Source organism: Saccopteryx leptura, chromosome 5 (assembly GCF_036850995.1).
Source record: "Saccopteryx leptura isolate mSacLep1 chromosome 5, mSacLep1_pri_phased_curated, whole genome shotgun sequence".
Taxonomy (NCBI): Eukaryota; Metazoa; Chordata; class Mammalia; order Chiroptera; family Emballonuridae; genus Saccopteryx; species Saccopteryx leptura.
Window position 1 is genome coordinate 132,479,283 of NC_089507.1, and position 17,815 is coordinate 132,497,097.

At 43.6% G+C, this 17,815-nt stretch overlaps 1 protein-coding gene and 1 long non-coding RNA gene across 4 annotated transcripts in view; one reads left to right on the forward strand and one right to left on the reverse strand.

The window, feature by feature from the left end:
• Positions 1–254: 254 nt before the first annotated feature.
• Positions 255–10,341, reverse strand: LOC136405474 (uncharacterized). The gene is made up of 3 exons (XR_010751529.1): positions 10,194–10,341; positions 8,328–8,410; positions 255–2,359 (listed from the first exon to the last, which is right to left on the reverse strand). It is a non-coding gene; the product is annotated as an uncharacterized lncRNA (long non-coding RNA).
• A 123-nt stretch (positions 10,342–10,464) lies between these two features.
• Positions 10,465–17,815, forward strand: part of TAF3 (TATA-box binding protein associated factor 3) — a 209,643-nt gene continuing 202,292 nt past the window's right edge. For 2 of the 3 annotated variants that reach the window (XM_066384902.1, XM_066384904.1), the window contains exon 1: positions 10,465–10,830. In XM_066384902.1, coding sequence (XP_066240999.1) covers positions 10,665–10,830 — 166 coding nt within the window. In that variant the 5' untranslated portion in view covers positions 10,465–10,664. The remainder of the gene's footprint in view (positions 10,831–17,815) is intronic. The other variant, XM_066384905.1, reaches the window with a different exon arrangement.

Here is a 17,815-nt window from a genome sequence, read left to right on the forward strand (position 1 = left end):
GAGAGGGGCCTGACCTGTAGTAGCACAGTGGATAGAGCGTCGACCTGGAACACTGAAGTCGCTGGTTCAGAACCAGGGGCTTGCACAGTCAAGGCACATATGGGAGTTGATGCTTCCTGCTCCTCCCCCCTTCTCTCTCTCTCCCTTCTCTCTAAAAATGAATAAATAAAAATCTAAAAAAGAAAGAGAGAGAGAAAGAGGGAGAGAGATGAGGAGCATCAACTTGTAGTTGTATCACTTTAGTTACTCATCGATTGCTTCTCATATGTGCCTTGACAGGAGTTGGGACTCCAGTCAAGCCACTGACCCCTTGCTCAAGCCAGTAACCTTGGGCTTCAAGCCAGCCTTCGGGGTTTTGAACCTGGGACCTCAGCGACCACTGGTCAGGCCTTTTACACCTTTAAAGGGCAGCCAACACAAGTAAAAACGTGATTGCAGTCATTCAGCGTTTCTCATATATGGGATATCAAATTCCAGGCATATACTTAACCTAAGTAAATTTTTCAGTATCTTTTGTAAGCACTGAGAAACATTCCCATATGATACTCCACATTCACATTTAGATAAACATTAATAGTGGGTACATAGCTGATTACATGCAGTGAGTTGGCCATGCCAGAATCTTATTTATTTTTTCACCTATTTGTTTAAAATAGGGAAGTTAAGTTTTTTATTACAAAAGTAATCTATACAAGGATGAGTAAAAATAGGTTTACAGTTGTGAGTATGCAAAACAGTTTATTATTTATTTATTATAGTAAATTTATCTTTACATTAAGAACAATTATAGCCTGACCTGTGGTGGCGCAGTGGTTAAAGCTTCAACCAGGAATGCTGAGGTCACCTGTCTGAAATCCTGGGCTTGCCTGGTCAAGGCACATATGGGAGTTGATGCTTCCTGCTCCTCCTTCTCTCTATCTCTTTCCCCTCTCTCTCTCTCTCTCTCTCCTTTCTAAAATGAGTAAAGTCTATAAAAAATTTTGTTAAGTATTTTAAAAATTAAATTAGAATTTAAAAAAAAAGAACTATAAACTTAGTTTCACCAACCCTGTAATTGACAAAAAGGCTACAGAACTATAAACATGAAAACATACAACCCATTTTCAGTTAATAGTTGATATATATTATTGTTGACTTTTTAAAACATTAAATAAACATTTAGGCCCTGGCCGGTTGGCTCAGCAGTAGAGCGTCAGCCTAGCGTGCGGAGGACCCGGGTTCGATTCCTGGCCAGGGCACACAGGAGAAGCGCCCATTTGCTTCTCCACCCCTCCGCCTCGCTTTCCTCTCTGTCTCTCTCTTCCCCTCCTGCAGCCAAGGCTCCATTGGAGCAAAGATGGCCCTGGAGCTGGGGATGGCTCTGTGGCTTCTGCCTCAGGCGCTAGAGTGGCTCTGGTCGCAACATGGCTGCAACATGGCGACGCCCAGGATGGGCAGAGTGTCGCCCCTGGTGGGCGTGCCGGGTGGATCCCGGTCGGGCGCATGCGGGAGTCTGTCTGACTGTCTCTCCCTGTTTCCAGCTTCAGAAAAATGGAAAAAAAAACAAACAAACATTTAGTATTCATCAAGTATTTTGACAACAACCATATTCATAAAAATGAATTGAACAGTGAATGTAAAAATTGGTTAGCACACACAAACTTACCAGGAAATACTGAACACAACTCGGTCATTTTCTAGCTTTCCTAAAATTTTATTAGAGCCTCTTCTGGATGAGTCAGTGAATGAGGCTAAGGAACAGCTCACCATAGGCACCAAGCAGAGTGGGGTGTGAACCAAGTACCAGATGCCTTGAACATAGACAGGATGGGGTACTGTGGGGTTTTGTTTGTTTGTGAGAGGGACAGACAGGAAGGGAGATGAGAAGCATCAGTTCTTTGTTGCAGCACCTCCGTTCATTGATTGCTTTTGCCTTGATGGAGGGGGGGGAGCTCCAGCAGAGCGAGTGACCCCTGGCTCAAGCCAGTGACCCTGCACTCAAGCTGGTGAGCCTGCGCCCAAGCCAGTGACCTGGGGTTTCAAGCCTGGGTCCTCTGCTTCCCAGGCAGACACTCTATCCACTGCGCACTGCCTGATCAGGCTAATTTTGCTTTTAAATTCACGTTGGCTCGTCTGATTTCCAGGGTAGCAGAACAGGTGAGAAAGGATTAAATGTTCTAGAGTCCATAGTAGGAGGGAAAGAAGGAATTTAAGCGCAACATAAGATATGTCAGGCTATGGCATACTCTCAGGTTCAGAAGAGGACAAGAGTGGAGTTCTGATGGTAACAGTCCACTGGTGGCCTTGGGTATGTGCTGTTCCAGTCTGCTGGTTGTCCTCTGTCTAGTGCATTGCTGTACTGGGTTTTCTCTTTGCTTTCCTGAGAAAATGGAATAGCAGTTTAAGTTATATAAGAAACTTGATTAATGCAAACATTTTTCATTATAATTGCATTGTTGTGACACTTAGCAAAAAAAGGTGGGGTATAATTTGGGCAAAAAATTCAAGCTTACTCTTTGACTCCTTTCTATAAATCTAAACTGTATAGCATGGTATGCTCTTCATAACTCTGTCACAGATAACCTCTCCAGTTTCATCTTGCCCCTGTAGTTTTTTGTTTGTTTGTTTACTGATTGATTGGTTTTAGAGAGAGGGGGAAGGGAGAGAAACATCAACTTGCAGTTCCACACATTTACGCATTCATTGGTTGCTTCTTGTATGTGCATTTAACCCACAACCTTGCTTATTGGGATAACACTAAGCAACCGAGCTACCTGGCCAAAGCTTTGCCCCAGTAGTTTTCTAAGTTATACGGTTAGTCATCAGTTCATTTAGAAGGGGGGTATTTACTATTTTTGCCGTGCTGTTTATTTTTTAATTACAGTTGACATTCAATAGTATTATATTAGTTTCAGGTGTACAGCATAGTGGTTAGATGGTCTTTGGTTCTTTAGGACTCAGTCTAGATATCACTTCCTCCAGGTTGGACTGCATTCTCAGTCCCCCCCAGTTCCTCCAAATTAGGCTAGTGTCCTGCCTGTGTGCTCGCCAATTATAACCCTTATCACATTTGTCATTATTTGCTTGTCTTTGCTGAAGACTGTAAGCTACTATAGGGAAATGTTTTAATCAATCTATCTTCAGCGTTTAAGAGTGCCAGTGTATACCAGAAATCAATAAATACTAAATTGAACTGATGGTCACTTTTACATAGATCAGGCAACACTACATCACAGATATAGGACTTATCCCATATAGAGTCTAAGCATTTTGCAAATATTAATTCATTTAATCCTCATAACAACCCTATAACCTAAGTACTATTTTAATCTCCATTTTACAGATGATTAAACAAGTATGTAACTTGCTCAAGGTCAGTTGGTAAGGTGGACATGAGATTCTAATTCAAACAGTTTGCTCGGATCTTAACCACTGCTTTGTGTATATAAAAAACTATCTTCCTAGATTTATTGCAAGGAGTTGATTTACACACTGTCAGGGCTAGGTAGGCAAGTCCAAAATCCACAGGGTAGGCCACTCCCCTCAGGAAGGCCTCCACTCTGGTTTTGAGACCTTATAATTGATTGAATCATGTCCATACAGATTAAAGGATAATCTCCCTTACAGTCTGCTGATCATAGATTTTAATCATATCTACAAAATATTTTCCAAGCAACCCCCAGATTAGTGTTTAATTGAACAACAGGTCTGTAGCCTAGCCAACTTGATACATCAAAAAGACCAAAAGTAGGCCCTGGCCGGTTGGCTCAGTGGTAGAGCGTCGGCCTGGCGTGCAGGAGTCCTGGGTTCGATTCCCAGCCAGGGCACACAGGAGAAGCACCCATCTGCTTCTCCACCCCTCCTCCTCTCTTTCCTCTCTGTCTCTCTCTTCCCCTCCCGCAGCCGAGGCTCCATTGGAGCAAAGATGGCCTGGTTGCTGGGGGTTGCTCTGTGGCCTCTGCCTCAGGCGCTAGAATGGCTCTGGATGCAACAGAGTGACACCCCAGAGGGGCAGAACATCGCCTCCTGGTGGGCATGCCGGGTGGATCCCGGTCAGGCGCATGTGGGAGTCTGTCTGACTGCCTCCCCGTTTCCAGCTTCGGAAAAATGAAAAAAAAAAAAAATTAAAAAAAAAAAAAAAAGACCAAAAGTAAATAAATAAATAAAACTATCTTCCCTATGTGTAGTTGGTAAAGCAATCAAATTGCTTTAGTTTGATTTTTCAAAAGCCTGTGCTGGGTCTGTAGTAAAGTGGAAGAGAAGTATAAAAATTCTAATATTTCCATTTCCCCATGTTAAGTATTGCTTTCTGTTAAATGGTATTTAAGAGTAGGAAAATTGATAGCACATTCTTATCCAACAGCAGTAACACAAATTTCCCTAATTTTAAATTGCAAAACATGATAGAAGTGTTATGTCACTAATATGCTCAGAAATCCAATTTAAATAAAAAAAGAAAAACTCAATTTAAAAAATGGGCAATGAATAAGTTGTTTTTTCATCTATCAGATTGTTAGATTAAAGATAGACAAAGATTTAGAGAGTAATTAGGGAGAGCCAATTTCATACACTGTTAGTGAGTTTAGAATCTTTTTGAGAGTGATTTGGCAGTGTATTAAATTTTAAAATAAATGGTTTGAGTTGATTCCCCTTCTAATAGTCTAGTGTCTACAGAAGTAATTAACAGGCCTGACCTGTGGTGGCGCAGTGGATAAAGTGTCGACCTGGAAATGCTGAGGTTGCCAGTTCGAAACCCTGGGCTTGCCTGGTCAAGGCACATATGGGAGTTGATGCTTCCCGCTCCTCCCCCCTTCTCTCTGTCTCTCCTCTCTCTCTCTCCCTCTCCTCTCTAAAATGAATAAAAAAAAAAAAAAAAAAAGAAGTAATTAACAAGTGCAAAGACTTGTATGAGGACGCTCATTCAAGATCATGTGACATTTCAGAGGGATTCAGGTAGAGACCTAAAAGCTTTCAGAGAAAAAAACAACCTGGTTCGATTTCTGGTCAGGGCACACAGGAGAAGCAACCATCTGCGACTCCCCTCCTCTCTCCCCACCCCCTATCTCTCTCTCTTCCCCTCCTGCAGCCATGGCTTGAATGGTTCGAGCACAGCTGGCCCTGAGGATGACTCCATGGCCTCACCTCAGGTGCTAAAATATAAAATAACTCGGTTGCAGAGCAATGGAGCAGTGGTCCAGACAGACAGAGCATCGCCTGGTAGGGGGCTTGCTGGGTGGATCCCAGTCAGAGTGCATATGGAAGTCTGTCTCTGCCTCCCCTCCTCTCACTTAATTTTTTTTTAAAAAAGGAAAGAAAAACACAAAAGTTTCAGAAATCAAAATGGCTTCAAGCCAAGGAGAAAGGACTAAAGAAATCTATCATGCTGGCATCCTGATCTTGAACTTCCAGCCTCCAGAACTGTGACAAAATGAATGTCTGTTGTTTAAGCCCCTTACTCTGTGTCATTTTGTTATGGCAGCCCAAGCAAAATAAATACACTCTATGGAGACCAACCAACCACCTTGGCAAGTTAACCACAATGGCCCCTTTCATCCTAGAAAGAGCAGCCATTTGTTTTGACAAGAATAGCCACATATCCTGGATATAGATTTGCCTTTCCTGCTCACAGTGTTTAACCTACTGGTGTCCTATATCAGTGGTCCCCAACCCCCAGGCCGTAGACCGGTACCGGTCCGCCGAGAAAGAATAAATAACTTACATTATTTCTGTTTTATTTATAGTTAAGTCTGAACGATGTTTTATTTTTAAAAAATGACCAGGCCCTGGCTGGTTGGCTCAGCGGTAGAGCGTCGGCCTGGCGTGCGGGGGACCCGGGTTCGATTCCCGGCCAGGGCACACAGGAGAAGCGCCCATTTGCTTCTCCATCCCCCCCCTCCTTTCTCTCTGTCTCTCTCTTCCCCTCCCGCAGCCAAGGCTCCATTGGAGCAAAGATGGCCCAGGCGCTGGGGATGGCTCCTTGGCCTCTGCCCCAGGCGCTGGAGTGGCTCTGGTTGCGGCAGAGCGAGGCCCCGGAGGGGCAGAGCATCGCCCCCTGGTGGGCAGAGCTTCGCCCACCAGTGCCGGGTGGATCCCGGTCGGGCGCATGTGGGAGTCTGTCTGACTGTCTCTCCCCGTTTCCAGCTTCAGAAAAATAAAAAAATAAAAAAATAAAAAAAAGACCAGATTCCCTCTGTTACATCCGTTGTAAGACTCACTCTTGATGCTCGTCTCGGTCATGTGATACATTTATCTGTCCCACCCTAAAGGCCAGTCTGAAAATATTTTCTGACATTAAACCGGTCCATGGCCCAAAAAAGGTTGGGGACCACTGTCCTATATCGTGCTTTGTCAAAGCAAGGGAGCCATTTTACAACAAAGGAGGTTGGGACTGGGTATGTGCCCGTAAAATTTGGTCATATCAGATATACCACTCAAGCTGAGCCTGCCAGAGCAAGGGAACACCCTTTGAAGGCAAAACTGAAGCACCAGCTCATAGGTAACAACTTGTGAGGATGGGGTACAGACCCTTGGGATGCCACATACACTTTAAGTCAATGACTTGTCTGTGCTGCTGGGTTCCCAATAGGTAGTCCACACAGAGTGGAAGCCAAGATTTCCCTGCTTACCATCACTCCCAATGACCCATCTTGGAAATTGTTCATGTCTACAGCTCTGGCCTCTAGGTTGATAGTTTTGATTTCCAAAAGGAGGAATGTTTTCACCAGGGTACACAGGAGTCCCACTGAAATATTAGCTACAGTTGCTATCTGGGCACTCTGGCCAAGTGACAACATGCAAAGAGTCACTGTGCTGGAAGGAGTTATTGATTCCTTCCATTGCTATTACACAATGGGGAAAGAAATGTTGGGGAGCCAAGTGGTCTGGTTGGGTGCCTCTTGGTACTGTCTTGCCTAATGTTGATGGTGTATAGACAGATTGAGCAGCCACAATCTGAAAAGGGCATAAAAACCAGGGGCTCGGAGCTCCTGCAGACAAGGGTCTGTGTGGTACAACTCGGTAAGCCACTAAGACCAGTAGTGGTACTAGATGAGATGAGAGAAATCTAGAACAGTGGAGGAGGAATAGAGGATCTACAGAGGCTGTGCTGTAGCAGGTAAGGGCTGCAAGTTGTATCCTGTCCCTCCTGTTTAATTCTTCTCTAGGAAAAGAGTCATCATCCTTCAACTCCCATGGCCACAACTCTGGAGGAGCTGTTCCTCAAACTTATACCAAGAAGTGGATCTAAGGGTACAAGGAGTGGACAGTAGTTGCCATGGCTTGAATGTATCCTGCCAAAATTCAAGTATTGGAAACTTTTTTTTTTAATTTTTTTTTTAAATTTTATTTATTCATTTTAGAGAGGAGAGATAAAGGGAGAGAGAGAGAGAGAGAGACAGAGAGGGAGAGAGAGAGAAGAGAGAGACAGAGAGAGAAGGTGGGGAGGAGTTGGAAGCATCAACTCCCATATGTACCTTGACCAGGCAAGCCCAGGGTTTCGAACCGGCGACCTAAGCATTTCCAGGTCAATGCTTTATCCACTGCACCACCACAGGTCAGGCAAGTATTGGAATCTTTATGCCCAACATGACGGAATTAGAAAGTAGAGCCTTTAGAACAGTGGTCCCCAACCCCTGGGCCGCGGACCGGTACCGGTCCGTAGGCCATTTGGTACCAGTCCGCAGAGAACGAATAAATAACTTACATTATTTCCGTTTTATTTATAGTTAAGTCTGAACGATGTTTTATTTTTAAAAAATGACCAGATTCCCTCTGTTACATCCGTCTAAGACTCACTCTTGACGCTTGTCTCGGTCATGTGAAACATTTATCCATCCCACCCTAAAGGCCAGTCTGTGAAAATATTTTCTGACATTAAACCACTCCATGGCCCAAAAAAGGTTGGGGACTACTGCTTTAGAAGATGATTAAGACGTGAAGGTGGAGCCCTCTTGAATGGGATTAATGCTCCTATAAATTAGATCCCTCACAACTCTCAAGCCTCTACCACCTTGTGAGGATATGAGAACCGAAGTCTGCATATTGGAAAAGGGCCCTCATTCAACCACGTTTGGCAGCCTAATCTCAGACTTCCAGCCTCCATAACTATGAGAAATGAATATCTCTTGATAAATTACCCAGTTTGTGGTATTTTGTCATGGCAGCCCAAACAGACTAAGATAGCAGTGAATATTGTAATGCACGGCTTACATCTTCTCAGAACTGAAGGATTTCCGCCTTTCTTGGAATTGCCTCTGCTTTAGAGAGCACCTTTCCTAAGATCACACACTATTTTCCAAGAAGCCCTCATGCAATGACTTGTCAACATGGAAATATAAAGAGTCAGTCACCTAGTTCCATCTCAGGACAAATCTGAAGGGCCAGCCAGCTTCAGAGTTTCCTACAAGATTGGCCAAGGCCCTCTGAAACTGCACTGTAAGAAAAGAAAAAAAGTAAACAAACAAAACGACAGTACATTGCAATCTCTTTTCTTTGCATAGGTAGTGGTCCCAGAAGCACTCCTTAATAAGTCTTTTGCAGGCTGAATTTCAAATCAGAACTGGCTTCCTGGTGAACTGAACTTGTGACATATCATTATATAGGGGAATGTCCTTGTTTTAGGGAGATTCATGTTGAAGTATTTCTGGGTTAAATGCTATGAAGTTTGCAAGTATTTTCAAACTGTTCTGGAATAAAACAGGTATGTGTTTATGTATGTATATCAGAAATATGGTGAAATGTTAACACTTTAATCTAGGTGAAGTTTATACCTGTTTATATGTTTGTTTCATCTTCTGGAAGGTTTGAAATTTTCCAAAATATCTATAATGTTAAGGCATATACATGCAAATAAAAAGGGGTACAAAATAAAGAGGTAAAGGAAGCTCCAGAAGTATTAAAGGAAAAGCAAGAGTGTGGGATGTTGTGAAATCCAAGGTATAAGAGTTTCAAAATTAAGGTAGTGTTCAACATTATCAAATGGCTATAAAATGGTCAAGTAAAGCTAGGACTAAAGTGTCCCATAGATGTAGTATCCAAAAGGTCTCTGATAATCTTGGGGTCAGACGGGACTATTGAGATAATATTATACATACCCTGCCATATTATACATACCTTGCTCCTCTCTACAGATGGCCATTTAGTTGTACCATATTTTCAATTCTGTTGGTTTTTAAGACTTTTAAAAAAATTGTATAAGGTGGGGCAAAAGAAGATTTACAGTTGTTTGTATGAAAACTACACAATAATTAATAAATAATAATACAAGAATAAACTCTTATGTTTTGCATACTCACAACAGTAACATTATTTTTGCCCCGCCCTGTATATTATGTTTAAGGTTCTGGAATAGTCTCTGTAGGGGAAAGGTAAAGCCACTCTGAAATTCACAATTTATTCGGAGAGACATATAACTCAAATACTAAATGCACTGTGATAGGTATAAGACTAGAGAAATTAACATATGATAAACAGAGGAGAGAATGAAGGGAAAGTTAGAATAAACATTCCAGAAGCTTGTAGGGAAAACACACACACACAGAGCATTGTTAAGAAACAGAGTGAATGAGCCATTCCTACCTGGCTGAATCAGTCTGGCTTAACCATGGGATCAGTGTGCTTGCAAATTAAAACTTTAAAAATGTATTACCAATATTTAAAAATCGAGGCATTTATCACAAAATCTCAATTTCTGGCAAGTTGGAAAGATCTGGCAACACAGGGCTGGAGCTGGGAGAAGGCTCTGGAGAAGGCAAAGGAGTTCCCCATACTATCTGTCAGCTCCATGGGATTTGCTTGGCCTCTGGCACACCAGTTTGTCAAGGTTTTATTGGAACGAGGGCTGGAATTAGAATGAAGTGAGGCAGCATTTTGAAAACACACACACACACACACACACACACACACACACACACACACACCCCCACCCCCTTGGTAATCTTGATGACATTTCTAGTGCCCCGAAACATAATGCACCGAAGCCTGTGCCTAACTCGCCTCACCCTAGTCCCCACCCTACTTGTAAAGGGCTCGGAATAGCATGCTGCACAGCTTGGAATTGACTTAATCTATACAATGGTAAACTCAGGTTGTTGTTGTTTTTTGTTTTCTTTGAGCAAAGGCAAAACAGGATCAGATTTGCGTACTTAGGTTAACATGCCCCAAATCGCGCCCCGGACTCCAAGCCTCTTGGGTTCCCACTTATCTCTAACACTCACATCTTCGTTTCACATCCTAATTCCTTATTTTGCCGGTAAACCGCTGACGCTCCCCTGTCCAAAAGAGTCTCCACCCCCATCTGGAAGGCTCCAAGCACCTGCCTCTTTAGATTGCAACCTCCACCTTCGCACTGCACGGATGTTTACTGCATCCTTCCAGTCTCTCAAGTCAATACCGACACCATCGCTCTGCTCCAACGGGGCGGAGCTTCCTCATTGGTGCGTTTAGCATTCGGCTAGTGCTGCCTCGACCCGGCTACCATCCAGCGGGAGGCGGAGCAAGTCCAAAATGGCGGCTCTCAGGCTGGTGCGCTCCGTGCTGCTGAAGCTTTGAGGTGGTCGCCAGGGGTCGGTGGGGACGATTTCCCCGCCGCATGGGCCCTAGAGGATGAATCAGGGGCTCTGTTAAGGCTAGGCGGTGGAGGTGGAGAGAAGTGGCAGCAAGGGCTGCGGTGGAGTCCACGGAGCGGGATGTGCGAGAGTTACTCCAGGTCGTTGTTGAGGGTCTCGGTGGCGCAGATCTGCCAGGCGCTGGGCTGGGACTCGGTGCAACTCAGCGCCTGCCACCTCCTCACGGACGTGCTGCAGCGCTATCTGCAGCAGTTGGGACGGGGCTGCCACCGGTACTCTGAACTCTGTGAGTACCGGGCTGGGTGCGGGAGGGCTGTTTCTGGACGGTCACGAGTGACACCTCCGGTCTCCCCATCGCTGTCCCAGTGTCTCTGAGGTGTTCATACCTCACTCCAACCCTGAGATCGGGTATCTTCTGGGCCCTTGACGCCCCGCCGCGTCCACTGTCCCTGGAAACTAGTCATCCTTTGGGTGCCTCTTCCTTGTCCGGTAACTTCCCGCCTCCAGCCCGGAGCCCTGTGTCGGCTCCCAGGTCTACACCCTCTCACTCTTTTCTGATCTGAAATGTGCAGCGCTCTACCTCACGGTCTTACGTTTTGCTGCATGTAGGACTACCTCCAGAATGCCTTTCAGTTTCTTTTACTTTGGTCCTTTTCCTGCCTTGCCCGCAAACTACTACAACTATGTTGTCACAGGCGCTCCGTCTACCGGCCGTTTCTTACGAGGCTGGCCATTCTTCAGCTCCTCACACTTACTCGTTGACAGCTCTGCTCCGTTAGGGACACCGCCTCGTCTTTCTGTGTCTGTTCGTTTCATAGACAACATCCCTACTTACTCTGTCCCAAAGCCAACTTTGTCAGTTTCACTTAGATTAACTTTCACTTAAATTAACAGGCACCCATTGTAATTTCCTCCTCTATATTTTTGTCAGTGGTTATCCATCTAAGTGTGGTAGAGAGGTTATAGGCAATTTAAGTTTCCCAGGTAATCTGAGATAGTCCTTTTGGTTTTTAAGTGAATGCCGGGTAGTGTCTATAGCTGGTGGTATTTAATAATTTGGAATGTTTAATAAAAGCCACACATCATTTCATTGATGTGATGTTCTTGTTTGGAGGGAGGAACTGCTCCTTATTTACATTTCAGATCTTTATTTTTAAGTTGGGAAACTGTAGAACTTGGTGAAGTGTTTCATAGGAAATTTTGTTTTGTTAAAGTGATTCCTAAACTGAAACATTGAGACTAATGGATACACTTTACTTCTTAGGCCCCAATTTCCATTCCAGCTTCCCACAGTGTTGCCAAAATAATTTGTCTATAACACAAATCTGGTTGAATCATTCTTAAAAATAATTCAGTTGTTTACAGACTGAAAATCTAAACTCTTATCCTTTTGTGAGCTAGCATTTTTCTTAACTTCTGCCAACCTAATCTATAGCCATGCTGAGCTACCTGCCTTTTCCAAAACAATATCCTTTCCTATGTGCATGCTGTTTCCTATAGTGTCCTTCACCACCCCCCCTTCCACCAGGAGTACAATACTACTTATATTTTGAGATTCACTATCACTTGCTTTAGGAATTTCATGTTATCTGCTCCCATAAGTCTGTGCATATTTCTGTTGTGTTATTTGACACATTGGTTTGTAATCTTTATCTCTCACCTTCTATCTCCTCTCAAGGAAACAAATTTATTATATTTGTATTCGGTAGCCTAGCATGCTAGGTACCTAGAAACTATTTGTTGACTAAATGAATGAACTGATAACCCACTACCATAATAGCTATGTAATCACTTCACTTTTTATTTTATTTTATTTTATTTTATTTTATTTTTTTACAGAGACAGAGAGAGAGTCAAAGAGAGAAGGATAGACATGGACAAACAGACAGGAACGGAGAGAGATGAGAAGCATCAATCATCAGTTTTTCATTGCGACACCTTAGTTGTTCATTGATTGTTTTCGCATATGTGCCTTGACTGTGGGGCTGCAGCAGACCGAGTAACCCAGGGGTCTCAAACTCAACTCAGCATGTGGGCCGCAGAGCAAGATCACAGCCTTTCGGCAGGCCGCACTAGGTCTACAAAAGGCAACTGTTACGCAACACTTTTCTCACTGCAGTTGAAAACAAAAAAAAAAATCAGTACAACAAGCACAATCTTACATGCAGTTTACTCAGTGTCACAAAACGACCAGAAACTGTAGTTTGCATCACAACTGCTGTTAACTAAGCTAATATCTAGCTAGGATGCTAGAGAAATGAAAAATACAAGTAGGCTCCTAGGCTTACTTCATTTTATCCAAAATATTTTGAACTTCGTGGATTAGTCTGCAGGCCGCACAAAATTGTTCGGCGGGCCGCATGCAGCCCGCGGGCCGCGAGTTTGAGACCCCTGGAGTAACCCCTTGCTCAAGCCAGCAACCTTGGGTCCAAGCTGGTGAGCTTTTGCTCAAACCAGGTGAGCCTGCGCTCAAGCTGGTGACCTCGGGGTCTTGAAGCTGGGTCTTCCGATCCCAGTCCGACACTGTCCATTGCGCTACCACCTGGTCAGGCCACTTTTTGAGTTTTAAAAGTGTATTTTTTTTGAATGCTTGATTTCACTGATACTTCTAAATTTGGAACTGCTCTCATTAATTGTCATCCTGAAAGTACACTAGCACAATACAGAACTTCTTGGCTTTTGCTACTTTTCCTTTCTAGCTCCTCCTTCCTCCCCCTACCATGATCCTTGAGAATACTGTTATGATTATGCATAGTCCAGATTATATTTTTGCTACCAAATTTTCTAAATAATGACAGATGTGTCATACCTTTAGGTAATCAGAATATCCCCTGAATACATAGTTGCTTTTCCTACCTTATACACAGAAAAGAGTATGTGTTCACACTCCAAGTAACTAGGTATTCTAAAGTCATTAAGTGATTATTGCTATGAATTAATGTGAACCTCTTTCCTAATTACTCAATTTCTATAGTTGATTTTTTTGTTTTAGTGGGAATGTAATCATTATTTCCCATTGTGGTTTGGTGACATTTTTTTACTATTTTATTTTATTTTATTGTATTTTTCTGAAGCTGGAAACGGGGAGAGACAGTCAGACAGACTCCCGCATGCGCGCGACAGGGATCCACCTGGCACGCCCACCAGGGGCAAAGCTCTGCCCACCAGGGGGCGATGCTCTGCCCCTCCGGGGGGTTGCTCTGCCGCGACCAGAGCCACTCTAGAGCCTGGGGCAGAGGCCAAGGAGCCATCCCCAGCGCCCGGGCCATCTTTGCTCCAATGGAGCCTTGGCTGCAGGAGGGGAAGAGAGAGACAGAGAGGAAGGGGGGGGGGGTGGAGAAGCAAATGGGCGCTTCTCCTATGTGTCCTGGCCGGGAATCAAACCCGGGTCCCCCGCATGCCAGGCCGACGCTCTACCGCTGAGCCAACCGGCCAGGGCCTGGTGACATTTTTTTTTAAATGTTAATTCCTGGTATACTTAGTTACAGGCTTTTCTTTCCTTTTTTTTTTTTTTTTTTTTAGGTCCTTTTTTTTAATTTTTTTTTTAATTTTTTATGTATTTATTTATTTTTTACAGAGATAGAGAGTGAGTCAGAGAGAGGGACAGACAGATGGGAACGGAGAGAGATGAGAAGCATCAATCATCAGTTTTTCATTGCGCATTGCAACACCTTAGTTGTTCATTGATTGCTTTCTCATATGTGCCTTGACTGCGGGCCTTCAGCAGACCGAGTAGCCCCTTGCTGGAGCCAGCGACCTTGGGCTCAAGCTAGTGGGATTTTGCTCAAACCAGATGAGCTCAAGCTGGCGACCTCGGGGTCTCGAACCTGGGTCCTCTGCATCCCAGTCCGGTGCTCTATCCACTGCGCCACCGCCTGGTCAGGCGTAGGTCCTTTTTTACTTACTATTCTTATTCCAACTTTAAATTCTGTAACGTCAGATTATATTATATAATCTTATATTTTATTTCTTTAAATCCTTTTTGTCTTTCCAACAAACACTCTGAAGTTAAAGCATCAGAAGTTATTATTAATTCAACATATAATGCATTTTAAAATTTCCCTGAGGATTTGTCAAAGCATCCAGGGGCAGCTGTTTCTGTATATGTTATGTATAAAATAAATGTGTGTGAGCTGAAAGCAGGTACTAAGTATTTCAGAATAACTCTTTTTTTTTCTAATTATTTATTTATTTATTTTTTACAGAGACAGAGAGAGAGTCAGAGAGAGGAATAGACAGGGACAGACAGACAGGAACGGAGTGATGAGAAGCATCAATCATTAGTTTTTCGTTGCGCATTGCTACACCTTGGTTATTCATTGATTGCTTTCTCATATGTGCCTTGACCATGGGCTTTCAGCAGACCGAGTAATCCCTTGCTGGAGCCAGCGACCTTGAATCCAAGCTGGTGAGCTTGTGCTCAAACCAGATGAGCCTGCACTTAAGCTGGCGACCTTGGGGTCTCGAACCTGGGTCCTTGGCATCCCAGTCCGATGCTCTACCCACTGCGCCACCGCCTGGTCAGGCCAGAATAACTCTTTATAATACTCTTGGTACAGTTATTTAATACTTGCATGATGTAGGTCAGTGGTAGTCAACCTGATCCCTACCACCCACTAGTGGGCATTCCAGCTTTCATGGTAGGCGGTAGTGGAGCAACCAAAGTATAAATAAAAAGATAGATTTAACTATAGTAAGTTGTTTTATAAAGATTTATTCTGCCAAACTTAGCGAAAATCCGACATAAAGTACTTGGTAAGTAATTATTATTGCATCCTTTAACTTACTGTAACTCTGCTTTATAAATTTTATAAAGTAAATTCACTTCCCTTGGGCGGTTAGAAAATTTTACTACTAACAGAGATACAAAAGTGGGCGGTAGGTATAAAAAGGTTGACTACCCCTGGTGTAGGTAGTTAATGCAAAAGGAACAAGGTGGCCCTGGCTGGCTGGCTCAGTGGTAGAACATTGGCCCGGTGTGTGGAAGTCCAGGTTTGATTCTTGGCCAGGCCACACAGGAGAAGTGCCCATCTGCTTCTTCACCCTTCCCCCTCTCCTTTCTCTCTGTCTCTCTGTTCCTCTCCCACAGTCAAGGCTCCATTGGAGCAAAGTTGGCTCACGCACTGAGGATGGCTCCATGGCCTCCGCCTCAGGTGCTAGACTGGCTCTGTTGCAAGGGAGCAACACCCCAGAAGAGCATTGCCCCCTAGTGGATTTGCTGGGTGGATTCTGGTTGGGCACATATGAGAGTCTATCTCTCTGCTTCCCTGCTTACCACTTAAGAAAAATTAAAAAAATTTAAAAAAAGAAAAAAAAGGAAAGGGAATAAAGTAATGAGGGTTGATTGTAGGCTGTGGGTTCTAGGGAAGGATTGCTTCAGAGAAAAGAGGACATTGAACTATGAACTATGATTATATATATAACAAGCCAGGTTAGGGAAAAGTATAAACTAAGATATTCAAGTTGAATTAAACATGATAAAAGTACCAGTGAGGTGGCTAGGTTGACGTATATGTTTGCCAGTTGGAGACTTTTAAACAAGATTTTTTTTTTAAATTTTATTTATTTATTTTTTACAGAGACAGAGAGTGAGTCAGAGAGAGGGATAGACAGGGACAAACAGACAGGAACGAAGAGAGATGAGAAGCATCAACCATTAGTTTTTAATTGCGCGTTGCAACACCCTAGTTGTTCATTGATTGCTTTCTCATATGTGCCTTGACCGCGGGCCTTCAGCAGACCGAGTAACCCCTTGCTGGAGCCAGCGACCTTGGGTCCAAGCTGGTGAGCCTCGCTCAAACCAGATGATCCCGCACTCAAGCTGGCGACCTCGGGGTCTCGAACCTGGGTCCTTCCGCATCCCAGTCCGACGCTCTATCCACTGCGCCACCACCAGGTCAGGCCCAGTTGGAGACTTTTAGAGGAAAATATTAAACAGAGTGAAATCAGGTTAGGGAGGGACTTAAAAGATGGAGAAATTAAAATGTGGTAGAAGTCACTGCATACTATTAAGGAGGAAAACAGTGTGATAAAAGTGATATATTAAGAATATTGTGCTGTCAGTCCAGTGCAAGAAGGAATCAAGTTGGGAGGACTTGAAACTATCCTGAAATAGTGATAGTAGGAAAAGACAGAAAAAATTCTGAAATCCGGGGCTAAAAGGAAGTGAGGGTGGGGAGTGGGAAGTACCAAGAGGTCTTAAGTTGGAATTGCAAAGTGTATGGAGAAATTCAAAATGCTTACATTTCTTATATTAAGAACATAATAATGCTTTTTAATAGAAATAGGAAAATTGAATGCATATCTATAATATTAAGAGGAAGGATGAGTATTAATTTTATTTATTATACTTGGTCATAATAAAGTAACCCACATGTGTAGAAAAAACTCAGACTACAGAACTGTTTGAAGTAAGGTGCAAGTTTCCTGCTTCAGCTCTTCCCTACCCCTGTACTGCAGCTTTTTCCTCTGTAGTGTGTTAATCGTTGGATGTGTATCCTTCCAGAGCTTTCCTATGTGTGTAAATAAGCATGTGTCTAATTTTAACAAATTTTGGATTATTCTTTTTTCATTTTACAGCAGCGGTTCTCAACCTGTGGGTCGCAACCCACAGGTTGAGAACTGCTGTTTTACAGCATGATTTATTTTCAGATGTATAAGTTTGAAGTGGTCATTAGAGATCATGGTAAAAAAATTTCTTAGGCTATTGGAAATAAGGAACTGGAATTTTCATTGAAGTTTTAAAAGATGTAGAAACCTTAAGTTCTGATAAAGGTAGGCATAGGAGAAACTACTTAAGAAAATCTGACTATATCTAACTTTTAATCTTTTTATCTGTATCTGTTTTTATATGGTGTCTTTTAATTACATTTAAAAATTTATATGTAAATTACCTTTATAATCTAAGTTTTTCCTATAAATGTCCTTGGAATTCATTGGATTTAAAAAACTGATTCACCCTGGCCGGTTGGCTTAGTGGTAGAGCGTTGGCCTGGCGTGCAGGGGTCCCGGGTTTGATTCCCGGCCAGGGCACACAGGAGAAGCGCCCATCTGCTTTTCCACCCCTCCCCCTCTCCTTCCTCTCTGTCTCTCTCTTCCCCTCCCGCAGCGAGGCTCCATTGGAGCAAAGATGGCCCGGGCGCTGGGGATGGCTCCTTGGCCTCTGCCCCAGGCACTAGGTGGCTCTGGTCACCACAGAGCGACACCCCAGAGGGGCAGAGCATCGCCCCCTGGTGGGCGTGCCGGGTGGATCCCGGTCGGGCGCATGCGGG